Source organism: Conger conger, chromosome 10 (genome assembly GCF_963514075.1).
Source record: "Conger conger chromosome 10, fConCon1.1, whole genome shotgun sequence".
In the NCBI taxonomy this organism is placed as follows: domain Eukaryota; kingdom Metazoa; phylum Chordata; class Actinopteri; order Anguilliformes; family Congridae; genus Conger; species Conger conger.
Window position 1 is genome coordinate 32,443,921 of NC_083769.1, and position 14,192 is coordinate 32,458,112.

The 14,192-nt window shown below is 40.9% G+C and overlaps 1 protein-coding gene across 1 annotated transcript; it reads right to left on the reverse strand.

The window, feature by feature from the left end:
• Window positions 1–257: 257 nt before the first annotated feature.
• On the reverse strand, window positions 258–13,972 carry hck (HCK proto-oncogene, Src family tyrosine kinase). Its single transcript, XM_061256867.1, has 14 exons — window positions 13,735–13,972; window positions 12,432–12,573; window positions 10,113–10,237; window positions 9,601–9,640; window positions 8,819–8,915; window positions 8,370–8,465; window positions 7,101–7,204; window positions 6,446–6,595; window positions 5,792–5,944; window positions 5,269–5,451; window positions 4,700–4,776; window positions 2,806–2,959; window positions 1,938–2,069; window positions 258–1,385 (listed from the first exon to the last, which is right to left on the reverse strand). The coding sequence occupies exons 3-14, from the start codon at window positions 10,227–10,229 to the stop codon at window positions 1,183–1,185; spliced, it is 1,506 nt and encodes a 501-aa protein (XP_061112851.1). The 5' UTR covers window positions 10,230–10,237; window positions 12,432–12,573; window positions 13,735–13,972; the 3' UTR covers window positions 258–1,182.
• Window positions 13,973–14,192: the final 220 nt, after the last annotated feature.

Genomic DNA, 14,192 nt, shown 5'->3' on the forward strand with positions numbered 1-14,192 from the left:
TTACACCGTATTAAAAAAGACACACAGATTTCACACAGACATACTGCATTAAGTGACAGTAATTCAACCCACATACACACAAGCACACACATCTACACATGAACTCACGCAAAATTGTATGTAATAAAGAGGAAGAAGATATACAACAAGCTGCAGAAATATATTATTACACCATAAGTTTAATTTAATTTTAAACATTTAAAATGTGTGTAAAATGTATATCATGTATGAAAATAAAGACAATATTTTTAATGAGAAAAGGTAAGGATTGCGTTTATTATTAAGTGGTGATTATTAATTCCTTAATAATTCATATGAACTTCAGAACACCATGGCTCAACTAATTATTGTAATGCGTTCATTTACCATATATGGATAGATAATAAAACAATAATAACGATCGGAAACTGTAAGAGATGTTTTTTTTTTATTATCGAAAACTTGAATTAAAGAGGCAGGTATATTTTCTCCCCTTGTAGACCTTACCAAAGAAGCTCTGAACTGTAATATCAATAATCAAGAGCATATGCTTGGCTGTTCCTGCAACTACCATCTTAGAATGATCCTCATCTAACCTCAGTAAGCTAATACACAGGAGGCCAGTGTCCTCAGACTCACGCCAGGCCACTTTTCTCTTCACGTCATTGACTTAAACCTGGATGGGCACCTTCATGGTGAAATCAGAATTAAGGAGCCTAATGTAGGCTGCGTATATTTAGGTCTGATGTAGCAAAGATAGAAAATTGTCTGAGGTATGAAAAGGAGAAGATTTAAAGAGAAAATTATGATTTTCAAATACAGGGCGTATCTAAAAATATTCATATTAATATGGAATTCCAAAAGATAAATGACCAAAACCAGCATTTACAGTGTGTGGTTTGTGTGTGTCTGTACCTGTGTCTGATGTTTCATTATAAGTATAAGCTCACCTGTATGTGTATTCCCCTCCCTACATATTACCATGTTCATTTCAATACAAATAAAAAGATATGTGGTAACAACCAGGGACTAAAGTGTTACTAGTCCTGTGCCTGTACAATACGTCTTCATCTGTTGTGAAATCGACTGTGTGTGTGTGTATGCACGTGTGTGTGTTTGTCTGAAAGAGAGAGAGAGAGAGAGAGAGAGAGAGAGAGAGAGAGAGAGAGACAGAGACAGACAGAGACAGTGTATATCACAATGTCATTGTTGTTGTTGGTAAGGGGCCTCTGTGGCTGTATAGAAGTCTTCCAGCACACTTTGCAGGTATTCAAAAGTGGGCCGGTCCTCGGGCTTGTTCTTCCAGCACATCAGCATAATATCATAAAGCGGCAGGGGACAGCTGTCCAGGCGCTGCATGCGATAGCCTCTCTCCAGGGATCGAATCAGCTCTGTGTTTGACATTCCTGGGCCAACACACAGACAGTAATTAGAGATTTAATAACATAAAAATATTATTGAGTATATTGTAACATCTCAATACAACCTTACTCCTTTGAGTTACAGAATAGAATAACTTTATTTTTCTTCAGGAATTCCACAAACATCTGGTATAACTGTCCCCACAGTGTCTTTTTGGTTGCTCAGTACAAAGTAATCCTTTCTGGCTCATTTTAGGGGGAAATGTTCTTGCAGTTGCCAGAATTTGTGTTCTGCTTGCTCTATGTGGTATCTTGCAGTCTTCTTCTGGTGTTAAGAAATAATTGTGGCATTGATGCGTAAATCTGTTTTACACTGATTTAATCTTGGTTCATGGAATCTAAACTCAAATTAGGTCTTGTCACAGACAAGCTCTCAACAAGAATAGCTGGGTGCCAAACAGCATAATAGATTTGTTTGGCAGCATCTTTAAACACAAAGAAGCTGTAACACTATCAAAACAGTGTTTGAGTCGTAGAGCTGGTTTATGGTCTCCATGGTCACAGTGAGCTGTTTACTGTAGCAACTCATATACTTGCCTGGATATGGGGTCCGTCCATAGCTGATGATCTCTGTAAGCAGGATGCCAAAGGACCACACGTCAGACTTGATGGTGAAGCAGCCGTAATGGAGGGCCTCTGGTGCAGTCCATTTGATGGGGAATTTTGCTCCTGTGACAGTAGGGACAGTAGGGCTGTTGAATGCTGGTGTCCCATCATGATAGAAATGATATAGTATTGGGACGGGTCCACACAATGTAAAAGGTTGGGAAGTGAGCTCAGAAAACAAGAGAAAAGTAGTATCATGAGTCAAAGGCTAGGAAACAAAATTGCAGGATCATGCAATTCGCAGCAGCTCTGCAGGGCTCCAGAAGGGGGCGGTGTTGGTCACAGTATGCAGTACTTTTGAATGCTTCCATCTCTCATGCAGATTGGCTGAATTGCAAGGACCATTATTCTGTAGATTTGCAGTTTTGCTAAGTTTCTTTCCTTTAAATGTTGCTTCAAGATTAAATTAGTGTTTGTTTAGACTGTCTGATAACCACGTGAAAATGTTAACCTAGCAACCTGAGAGACACATAAGCCTCGAGTATAATTTTGTAGGTTTTAGGAATACTTACTCCAGTTTAAAGGTCCAATAGGTAAGAATTTTGTGTTAAAACATTGTTACAAGACCATTGTAAATCCCTTCCTATCATTGAAAAAGGGCCACTGACATGTTGACTCACCTTCTGCCTGTGTTTATAGTCCTTAAATTTGGGTTTCAAAATATGCAGTTGACAGGCACTCTGTACAAAACATCGTATAGCCTTTTTTTTTTTAACAGCGTTTCTGAGAGAAAGAGCCTTCTGCATTTTTATAAAACAGTAATAATAGCACTTCTCCACAGACGAGGCCCTCGGCTCACCTTCCCGAGCAGTGTACTCATCGTCCTCGATGATGCGGGCCAGGCCGAAGTCAGCGATCTTACACGCCAAGTTCTCGTTGACGAGAATGTTAGCAGCCCGTAGGTCTCTGTGGATATAATTCCTTTGCTCAATGTATGCCATTCCCTCAGCAATCTGGAAGCACAGTGCCACAGGGATCAGAAGGAGTCAGTCTCAGGAGTTAGATCAGTCGGTACTGTATACTTCATACCTTCAAAAGGGGCTCAAGAGTACAACATTCCTCCGGATGCTGAGAAAATCATCAGATCACTTTACTCAGAAGATACAGCCACTCAAGTAATTGTAACATTATGCAGTACATAAACATTTACAATAATTATTTACAATAGCATATCTCTGCAATATGTGTAATGTAAAATAAGTACAATAAGGTTTTGGGCGGAATATCTGGTCTTTCTTAGTGCAAAGTTTTCAGACCAAAACGCAAATACAGCCGAACAAAATGTCAAAATGTAAAGTTATAGCCATGTCATTGAGGTCTTGCAAAGACCTTGTACGACATTAATATGCGTTGATGCATTTAACTACCATGTGTTTGTTAACTATCATGGGAATGTCATTTGCAAAGCATGCAGTTAACATGAAGCATTAACACAAATGGCCAAGCAATACTAATGTGGTACAGCAGTGATTGTTCAGTGTTAAGACCAAAACTATAAAATCTATAGCATTCTCAATGCTACAGGATATGTAGCCTACACTGTGAACACAGTCATTTGGGGAATGGGTGCATAAACAAAGTATCACAGCCATCTTATTGCCATCTAATAATGTGAACCTGACTCTTTCTTCTTCATCCTGTGTGGAGCTTTTGTGTCACACAAATATTTATACATCTCTCTCTTTCTCTCTATCACTCTGTAAAGTTAGTAAAAGTTCTGCTTTTTAAACTTCTCCTGCACTTTCTTAAAAAAATAGTGTCAACACTATGAACAGAGACACTTGACAAGTGTATGATTATACTTGCACAGTATACCATACTTTGCCAGAAGTAGATAAATAATAAGTATATGCTTAGCCACCTGCATGGAAGCATGCGACACAAATACGTACTCTTGGACACATGCATACTTGCATGCTTGTGCTCACACTCCCTGACACAGGCAGTTATTACAAAAAGTGCTCATTTGAATATTGAAATTGCTTCACAGGGGAAAGTCCTGTTTTACTGTTTAAAAAGAAGACAACATGGGTTCCATGGGTTTTATTCTCATAGTGAACAAAGAGCTTGTGTTTGCCCATTATTTCCTGGAAACCTTAAATAAGATAAGGGCCAGTGTGGGTGTTTGTTTGTGTGTTTGTCCATGTTTGTCTTTGTTCCGTGCATAATTTGTTTGACACCACGCTGTCATTTGTCTGTGTGTCTGTTTGTCGGTCTCTCTGTGTCTGTGTGTCTGCCTGTGTTGTGTCTGCTCCATTGACCACACATTTGTCAGTGTGTCAGATCACTCTTACGCGTGCATGATCTGTACGCCCGGTTTTATTCTCAACCACAGCCTTGTGTGTTTAGTTCCTGTGTCAGACTGCATCTGGCACTTCCACTTTCTGCCCTCTCTGTAGTAAGAGCGGAGGGCGTGCCCCTGCCAGCGAGCGGGTGCCAAGGCCCGAGAACAAATGAAGTACAAATGTGGCCATGTCCCTGCAGCCATGTCCCTGAATATGCTTATTTCTTTTTGCAAGTCATGAACAATGCCATTACAAAGCCATACAGTATGTGCTCTGCATATAAATGTTTTATTGTGTTTTTTGGTGGAAAGCATGTAAAGGGCCTGTGTGGTTTGTGTGCGTGTACACGTGTGTTCATGCGTGTGTGTGTCCATCCATGTGTGCTTGCTTGTCTTCAGCAAGACTAACCTGCGCAGAGAAGTCTATGAGCTTTGGTAACTGGATACGGGTTCCCTCGTCACTCTTCAGGAAGTCCAGTAAACTGCCTATTGATACAAAAGCCCAAGAGCTGTTTGATTCTTTTCAATGCATTTTCATCTAGCAGAAGCAAATGTGCATATTACGATGGAACACGGCTCAAGAAGAAAGCATTTTCTCTCGTCACTGTTCCCATGGTAATTTACAGTAGTTGGGATCCAATGACTGATAGATATATCATTACAGTCAAGGTGTACATGCTATCAGAATATCAGGTGACACAGAGGAGGAGCATAAACACTTCATAATCCTTACCCTCTCTCTTCACAAGCTCAGTGAAAGAGCATAAAGAAGGCAGACAAGGTGAAAGAAAGGGAGACATTTACTCAATCCCCTCGATGTTTGTAATCTGATTACATCAGCAAGAGTTACTTTTAGAGCTTTTCTTACCTTTCCCAACACAGGTGTAGGCCAATAGAATAAGAAAATGTGGAGAGATAAAGACGAGGAGAGAGAGTGAGGAAGAAGTCGGCAATAAATAGAAAGAGGTTACCGCTCACCATTCTGCATGAATTCTGTGATGATGTAGATGGGCTCCTCCTTGGTTACCACGGCATTCAGCCGCACCAGCTTGTCGTGCTGTAACATCTTCATCAGGTTGGCCTCATCTAAGAAAGCTTCCACGGACATACTGCCTGGCTTCATCGTCTTCACCGCCACCTTTGTGTGGCGGTTATATGTGGCTGAGGGGGAGGAAAGGGGTGAAAGATCATTATTGCCCTACGTCTTATCCAGGGAAGCCAAAGCCTAGCTTTATGCTGATGAGACAAGAACATTGCACTTATTTGAAACGCAATCCAATTTAAAGTTGAAAATTGCCTGAATGTCTAAATATCCTTTTTTGATATATTTAAATTAAAATACAAATGATGGAAGGCCTCACTTAACATACAGTACGCCAATTAATTTGCTTGCATTATGCAAACATGCAGCCAGGACAAAAATTTTACATAAAGGCAGAAGACTGAAAAAAACCCATTATGTTTCCGGTTCCGTTGTTTACATGCTGTAATTTTGGCTTACCCATCCAGACCTCCCCAAACTGCCCTGCTCCCAGACGTCTTTCCAACATCAGAGATTCCCGAGGAATCTCCCACGCATCCTTCTCCCAGGGCTTCTGCGGTTTGGAGCTAAGGCAAGGGACTGTCAGGACCTGGCACAGCCCATCGCCTTGTTCTGTACAGATACAGCAACAGCAACAGTTATACACACACACGCACACATACACACACACACATAAACACACACACACACACGCACACATACATACACACACACACGCACACATACACACACACACACATAAACACACACACACACATGCACACATACATACACACACACATGCACACATAGATACACACACACACACACATAAACACACACACACACGCACACATACATACACACGCACACATACATACACACACACACACACACATGCACATATACATACACACACACACACGCACACATACATACACACACACATGAACACACACACATGCACATATACACACACTCACACATGCACACACACACACACACACAATCACACACACACACACACAAGTTGTGCAAGCATTATTAGTGTTTTCTATAGGATATTAAATACTACTAAAAATAATCATTACACAGAACCTCTCTAGGCTTGTGGGGCAAGCAGGGGGCACTCACTCTGGTAGTGGCTGACCAGGTCCTGCAGGGTGCTGAAGGTGATCCTGGGAGAAAAGTAGAATCCTCCATCGTCCAGGGTGCGGATCTTGTAATGCTTGACCCTGTCACCAGCCTGAGGATCTCTGTCTCTCACCGACAATGAGTAACTGCCTGTGAGAATGAACACAGTCTGGTCAATGTATAAGTTCTTATCAAAAATTGATATAGAGTTTAGTTAAAGGTTCAGGTTGATTTGTAAGCTACTTTTACCCAATAGTGACCTGAATCGCCGATTTCCCTAGATTTCTAGGATGACAACAGCCTCTCATATGCCTATCATGCATAGTGGGTTCCAGAATTATTACCACCCTTGGTACATATGCACAAAAATACAGTAAACTAAAGAATAAAATAGTGTTTTATTAACCCATCCTGCTGCATGGCTCTCTAGTGGGTCTCCAGTGTATTGCTTGCTGTTTATCCCTTTGTTGCGTAACATAAAAGGCCACAAATTAAACATACTGTACTGTACCAATATCTCCACAACTATGCAGCCAACATTTACATCTCATTTATAATGCACTGCATGCTCTAACTCAATACGAACCACAGCCAAAATGGAGAATAACTACTTGGTTATTGACAGGTGACAGGTATAACCAATCAGAGGGCTCACCTTTGCTGGTTTCACTTTCTCGGATCATGAAGGACCCAAGAGAATTTCCGGAGGCCAGGAGCTGTCTCTCTGCATCTTTCCTGCTGATACCTTTGAAGAACCACCTACAGTACGGGGCAATAAAGAGGCCACATCTATTCATACATGTGAATCGTTTAATTTAACCTGCTATAAAAAGAAAGAAAAAAAATCAAATAAATCAACTATCCGTAAGAAATGCCATCAGACAAGCCAATGTTCTTCTCTCTCTTTCCTCTTGTTTTCTCACTCAGAAAGGGAGGCTGGTGATCAGGACAGATTGTGTGTGCTCTGTTAATTGCTCTGTTTCATGCTTTATAGACAGCTGTCAGCAAACGCACTAAAGCAGCACAGGTCTGCAGTATAATTGCTGTGTTTATGCCAGTATTCTGAGGAGGGCACTCAAAGGCTTCCACAAGAAGGCTCTATGTATGGTGGGAGGGCACAAAATAAGAATACTAGTCACTTGACACAGAATGAAATAGGAAGGTCTGAATTAGATAATTATTGCATTGCACAGAACTAGTTACATTAATTCAGAGAGAGTAAATTTTCCCCTGACAGAACATGTTGTATCTCATATGATATGAACATTGTAATGGCTGAAATAACACAGAATATCAGAGCTGTGTGTGTGACCTGGTACTGTATTCATTGCTGAAATAACATCCTCATATACACTCAGTGAGCACTTTATTATGTATTTATTATACTTATTTTTTAGACTTCTGCTGCTGCAGCCTATTCACTTAAGAGTTATGTGTTGTGTGTTCAGAGATCTCTTCTACAAACCACTGTGTGGTTAATTGCGCTACTGTCACCTTCCTGTCAGCTTTCACCAGTCTGGCCCTTCTCTCTGAGCTCTCTCTGTCTGCAGAACTGCTGCTCAGTGGATTTTTCTTTCACAATTCTTTGAAAACTGTAGACTAGTGCGCATGAAAATCCAAGGAGGTCAGCAGTTTCTGAAATTGGCTGATTAGATAATTGCATGAATAAAAGGGTATCAAAAATATTGCAGATCTTAGCACATTTTCTCCAGTTTAACCACACTTTCACAATGCCTTCAGACAGACATATTGCATTAATGGCATTTGGCAGACGCTCTTATCCAGAGCAACGTACAGTTGATCAGACTAAGCAGGAGACAATCCTCCCCTGGAGCAATGCAGGGTTAAGGGCCTTGCGGGTCCCAGTTATGTGCCCTAACCACTACACTACAGGCCACCATATTTGTTTGAGCAGTGTACTCACTCCTCGGTCTCCAAACTGTCTTTAGCTACATAGTTACTGGGGATGAAGCCCTCCTTTCCCGTACTGATGGACATTGCTTTCCACCAATCCCCTGACCTGCAGAGAAATGGAGAGTAGGGTGAGAGAGAGAGATAAGAGACTACACTCAGAAATATTCACATGCATGCACGCACACACACAGTGATCTCCTCTCCAACAGATTTATTTGATCATATCCCCTTTGGGAATACACAAATCTGGTTATAACAATGAGGAAGTTTGTTGTTCATCAAACAAACTCACTGACACTTTTGTTCACCCCCTCAAAGCATTGCCATCTTCTCTGTGAAAATCAAGCGAGCATGAGCAATATAGCCCCGCAAGTGAGACAACAACCAGCAACATTCAATATCCATGAAAACTCTTATAGAGTCATTCTAGAAGTGCAAGGCTATGCGGGCAACACTCACTCTTGAAGAACTTTCAGTCTGTCACCCTTTTTAAAGTCCAGGTCTCCTTCATGCATGGCATCATAGTCATACAGTGCAATCACAATGCTGTCTGGACCTATGGTGCAATGGGGAGCAGGTAAGCATGCAGTGAATTCATCAGATTGTCTGCACTTAATGACATAAGGATAAGGACACCGATCGTATAAGCCAATAGTTTAGCCTAGTCAGTGAAATAATGACATTTAATTTTATGTTATTATTAGGCTATAGTTATATAGGCTTATTAGGGTTTCCGCAGGTAATAATTAAGCATGGTGCCATACCATGGCAAGATGTACACAGTAACATAAATTACCTGAAATCAAATGCACTTTGATCTGTTTACCGACTCAGTAACACTCAACACAAACTGGCACTTATATTGCTATATGCAGTGCACATATATCATCTGAAAAAAAAAACATCAATGAAATGAGTTGGACCATCTGTCCCACTGGGTGAGCGTGCACACAAATAAGAGGTTTGAAAATATCTTTAAATCCAGCTGATACACACATGATAAATCATAAATGAGGTCACTTCTCGTCGGAGTAACCTAGACCTCGGCAGTTCCTAGCACGGCACTGGGCAGTGTCAGCTCGACGATGTTAGGTTATTTCTGGGTGGCCATTATGGAAACAGTTTGAACCCACAGCAATATGTACTACTTCCTTTTGCTCTCACCGACAATAACTGCTCAAACAAAGCTCTCTGAAGCTGGAAAGCTTCTGGTTTATGCTCTATTATGCTCTACCACTCACCATCAGTGCAGGCTGGGAGGTTGGAGTAGCTGGTTTTGTTCTGTAGAGAGGGCAGAAGGAGACAGAAGTTGTGTGCTGAAGTAGCATCATGCTAACTCGGTTAACCAGAGTAAACCTCTGGGAATAATGACTGAAGCAGAGGCACGGTAAGTCAAAACTCTAATTCAACTGGCAACAGTCAACAATTCAGCAGTGTGATGTTTATGAACAGCTAGGCCATGAAGATGATGAACACTGGAACACAGCCCTCATCCTTTTCAAGCATGCAGTCTTCCTGTATGACTTTTAACCCCTTGACACCTCACGGCATTCTGAATCCATCAGACATAGGAAGGTCTGATGGGTGTACATCAGGGTGTACCAGGTCTGACATCATCCACATCATGACAATAATGCTGCCCTCCTTGTTCTCCTTAACACACACCTGCTCTCTCCAAAACGTTTCCCTCCTCAACCCCATCTAGTTGTCTCCCATCTATCAAACCCAACGTATGCTACGGCTGTCTACTCACCGCCTTGTTCTGGGATGTGGGGTCGTTGACATACTGGGATGACTGAGCCTTGTTCAGAAAGTCATCATTTATCACTTTGTTGATGGGCTCCTGCTCCTTGGAGCCGATGCAGCCCATTCTGGAACCTGTCAGACGCAATGCATACACACACAGACTGACTTCTCTAGTAACTGGCCATGCTACTCATTGCAATATGTTTGCCATGTGTCATATACAGTATGTGGCAAACATATTACAGTGTTGCAGTGATCAGTGATTCTTACCTTGTACCAATGAGTACCTTATGTAATGAGTACCTACCCCTTTCCACTGCAACAGCAGACAAGTGCCTACAGCTGAAGGCAATTACCTCATTAAGCCCTAATTTAAAAAACAGCTCACAACTGAGTGGGTATTGTGGAGTGAGTTTGTGACAAGACCATTTTTCTTAAAGGCACAGGACGTGACTTTTGTGGTTGGACACAAAATAAAAGCCCAGTGATGTCACTGAACTTGTTGTTTTTGTTTTGTAATTCTCACACAATCAGGTACTGGTAGCCTGCCAGACAATGGGCCATATTTATCATCCCAGACAATCAAATAAACAAAACATGCTTAGTACAGTGACAACCACAGTCATTTCCCTCTATCCAGTTTGTATTTTTACAGTTGAATCCTTAAGATAATATTCGATTAGTTTAAAATATGATTATCATTATAACCCATAATCAATCGTTTGTGGTTAGCTGTAGATCTAAGTGGGCTTAACAGTTTAAAAGGACAATGAGTGGTAGCTCAGTTTGTCCAAACACCTGTTGTTCAGTGCCATCATTTTCAATATAAGACAGGTCCTGTATACTTACTGCTGTCTTTACATGTCTGCAGTAAGAAGAGGAAACACTGGTTCTACCAGAGAAGGTCAGACCGTTATTGTACATGAAAAGCAATCCATCAACTGTACCATAGGGTGTGTGCTTCCATTTTCTATACCATGCAAAGAGACACAAGCACACACACACATACGCGCGCGCACACACACACACATATGAACGCATACACGCCTGCAGGCATGCACCCAGACACACACACACATGCACACCATCAGGAAATGTAAGTGAAGTACAGTACTTTGTTCAAAGCCAGGGTTCTTTCACAGCACTTCAACGGTGAACACCCACACCTACAGTCCACAGCATCTTTACTGTCCATGAGAACCTACACAACTGTGAACACCCAAACCTACAGTCCATAGAATCTTTACTGTCCATGAGAACCTACACAACTGTGAACACCCAAACCTACAGTCCATATAATCTTTACTGTCCATGAGAACATACACAACTGTGAACACCCAAACCTACAGTCCATAGAATCTTTACTGTCCATGAGAACCTACACAACTGTGAACACCCAAACCTACAGTCCACAGAATCTTTACTGTCCATGAGAACCTACACAACTGTGAACACCCAAACCTACAGTCCATAGAATCTTTACTGTCCATGAGAACCTACACAACTGTGAACACCCAAACCTACAGTCCACAGAATCTTTACTGTCCATGAGAACCTACACAACTGTGAACACCCAAACCTACAGTCCACAGAATCTTTACTGTCCATGAGAACCTACACAACTGTGAACACCCAAACCTACAGTCCACAGAATCTTTACTGTCCATGAGAACCTACACAACTGTGAACACCCAAACCTACAGTCCACAGAATCTTTACTGTCCATGAGAACCTACACAACTGTCACTCCCTTGTCTATCAAACATCTAAGAATACCTAACATCAGGGAAGTATTTTATTTGATGTTGGACCATCTATTTAAAGTGTAGGGTTCCACATTCATCAATAACTTCCTTCATTCAGCTTTGAAAAAGCTTTATTTTTTTATTTTTTTACATAAGTCACCGAAAGTTAAAAAGGAGCTTCAGACTTCAGGTCACAGGCAAAACAAGTTTCCAAAGTACTGACATGTATCCTTGGGTGGATATATTGGTGACTAAAGTATTCTGTCAACAAGCCTGTCAAATTAGGCGACCAGATGTAATGAATACAAGCATGTCCAAATTCACAGGGTCAGGCCTGATAATCATTATTGCACATACACATTCATTTTTACTGTAAAAATGACAGGACTGAGAAACCAGTGAGCCATTTCTCCCCATGTTGTAAGAGAGCGTCTCATCTCTCCATAAACTCTGATCATCTGTCTGTATAGGGAGGGAATCAGGTTTTTAAGTTCTCATGATGCCATTCCTCGCTAACAAATTCCACCTGCCCACAGCAACCACACTGCCATGCTCTCTCATGCCTGCTCATTTAGACTCACCGAGATGCAAGTGGGTCCCTCCAGGAAGAAAACCCTGCAGTCCACAATCTCCAGACCACAGTCTCTCCACAAACTCCCTGGGGCAACTGTCAGCCGGCACCTTCCTACTGAGGCCTACCAGGGTTCAGACACCTGTCCAAGACTGCATGCACAAGAGAGACAATGTTGGGTTTCAATGTAGCATTCCGTTCACTGATGTATCCTGATATTGGTCTTCAGTCTCCCCAAAAAGAAATGAATAAAACAAGGACAACATCAAATATTTTCCTGGAATTTTATATAAGTAGAACTGCAAACATAAGGGTATGCATATACTCCAACAACGTGTGTGTATGTGTATACAAGCATGCACAAACCTCGTTTTGCACATGAAGCAGAGATAGCATAGTTACAGAGTACAAAGAATGACATGTGTCGGTTGGTACATATAGGAACCAAGCTGAGAAACGCACCTTCTGAAAGCAACGACCTGAAGACAGAAGAATGCACTACATTACATTAATGGCATTTGGCAGACGCTCTTATTCAAAGCGACGTACAACAAAGTGCAAAGTGTATACCCATGACCAGGGATAAGTGCGCTGAAAGACCCTCGAGGGAAGTACAATTTCATCTATTTGAACATCATCTTCTTAAAAAAAATTTTTATCGTCAGTGATTAACACAGCGATTAAAAACAAACTAGCTCAAGCCCTAAGCTCAGCTGTTCAAAATAGCAAGTCCTTTTTAAACTTTACCGCGTCTAGTGGAACGGCCCGCAGCGATACCAAATTAAAATTATTAAAATATCGAGCGATATTATTATTATTATTATTATTATTATTAGTATTATTATTATTATTATTATTATTATTATTATTATTATTATTATTATTATAGCCGCATTCATTTGCGAATGATTTCCGAAACACAAAGTTTAAATGCAGAAAACCCGTACACGAGAAGCATAAATCCAAATCCACAGGATCCAAGCAAATACACTAAAAAACGAGAAGCCTTTAAAACTTGGCATTGGAGATGATCATGTTGCCAGGTGTAATTTGTCAACTACATTTACTCCGTGTTACAGATTTTCGACTATCATCTTATAGGCTAATGTATTAACAGTCATTTATAGTTTATACTTGACCACATTTTGGAACTTTTCTTTAGTAGGCCTATATTCAATCACCTGCCTTCACAACATTAAATTAACACTTCTTGACCATACTTGTCATTTTAATATCTGCGCAACAAATTGGGGATACAGTATTTAATTATTTAAAATAAACGGTGGAAACAGAGATTATTTCTTATTACTCACTTTTTCAAACCAGCTGTTGAATCTTTGTATTGTCCGGGAAGTGCAGTGCAGCGCAGCAGCCTACAGTCCATTGAAGGTTTTTTTAAGTATAGATTTTCGAAGGCCCCTCTATCTATTTATGACATAGACGATTCCTCCATAGCGTTCACTAGAGAAGTGTCGCAGAGTGAGTGAATAGAATATTATCAATCAGCATAAGAGGAAGTTGCATTCATCCAAAAGTACAGTCATCAAAAAAGGTTATTTGAAACCGGCGGAGGGCTTCCTCACCTCACAAAGAAAAACTTCCGCCTGCAAAATTAAGCTACATAAGAAAGAGTTCACAAGAGAATCGACAACATTACTATCTCAGCAAAGGCCGAGAAAAACTCGGACATAATGTTTTATGCTGTGCTCCTCTTTTGAAAACGAGATTAAAATAGTAATAATGATCTCTTTCATATGTATCTACCCTATTC

Coding starts and splice junctions, on each gene's coding strand:
- hck (XM_061256867.1), bottom strand. CDS start 10,229: ATGGGCTGCATCGGCTCCAAGGAGCAGGAGCCCATCAACAAAGTGATA. Junction 7,205..8,369: donor GACAGTTTGGAGACCGAGGA/GTGAGTACACTG, acceptor CCCGTACTGTAG/GTGGTTCTTCAAAGGTATCA. Junction 1,386..1,937: donor TGGACGGACCCCATATCCAG/GCAAGTATATGA, acceptor GTGTTGGCCCAG/GAATGTCAAACACAGAGCTG.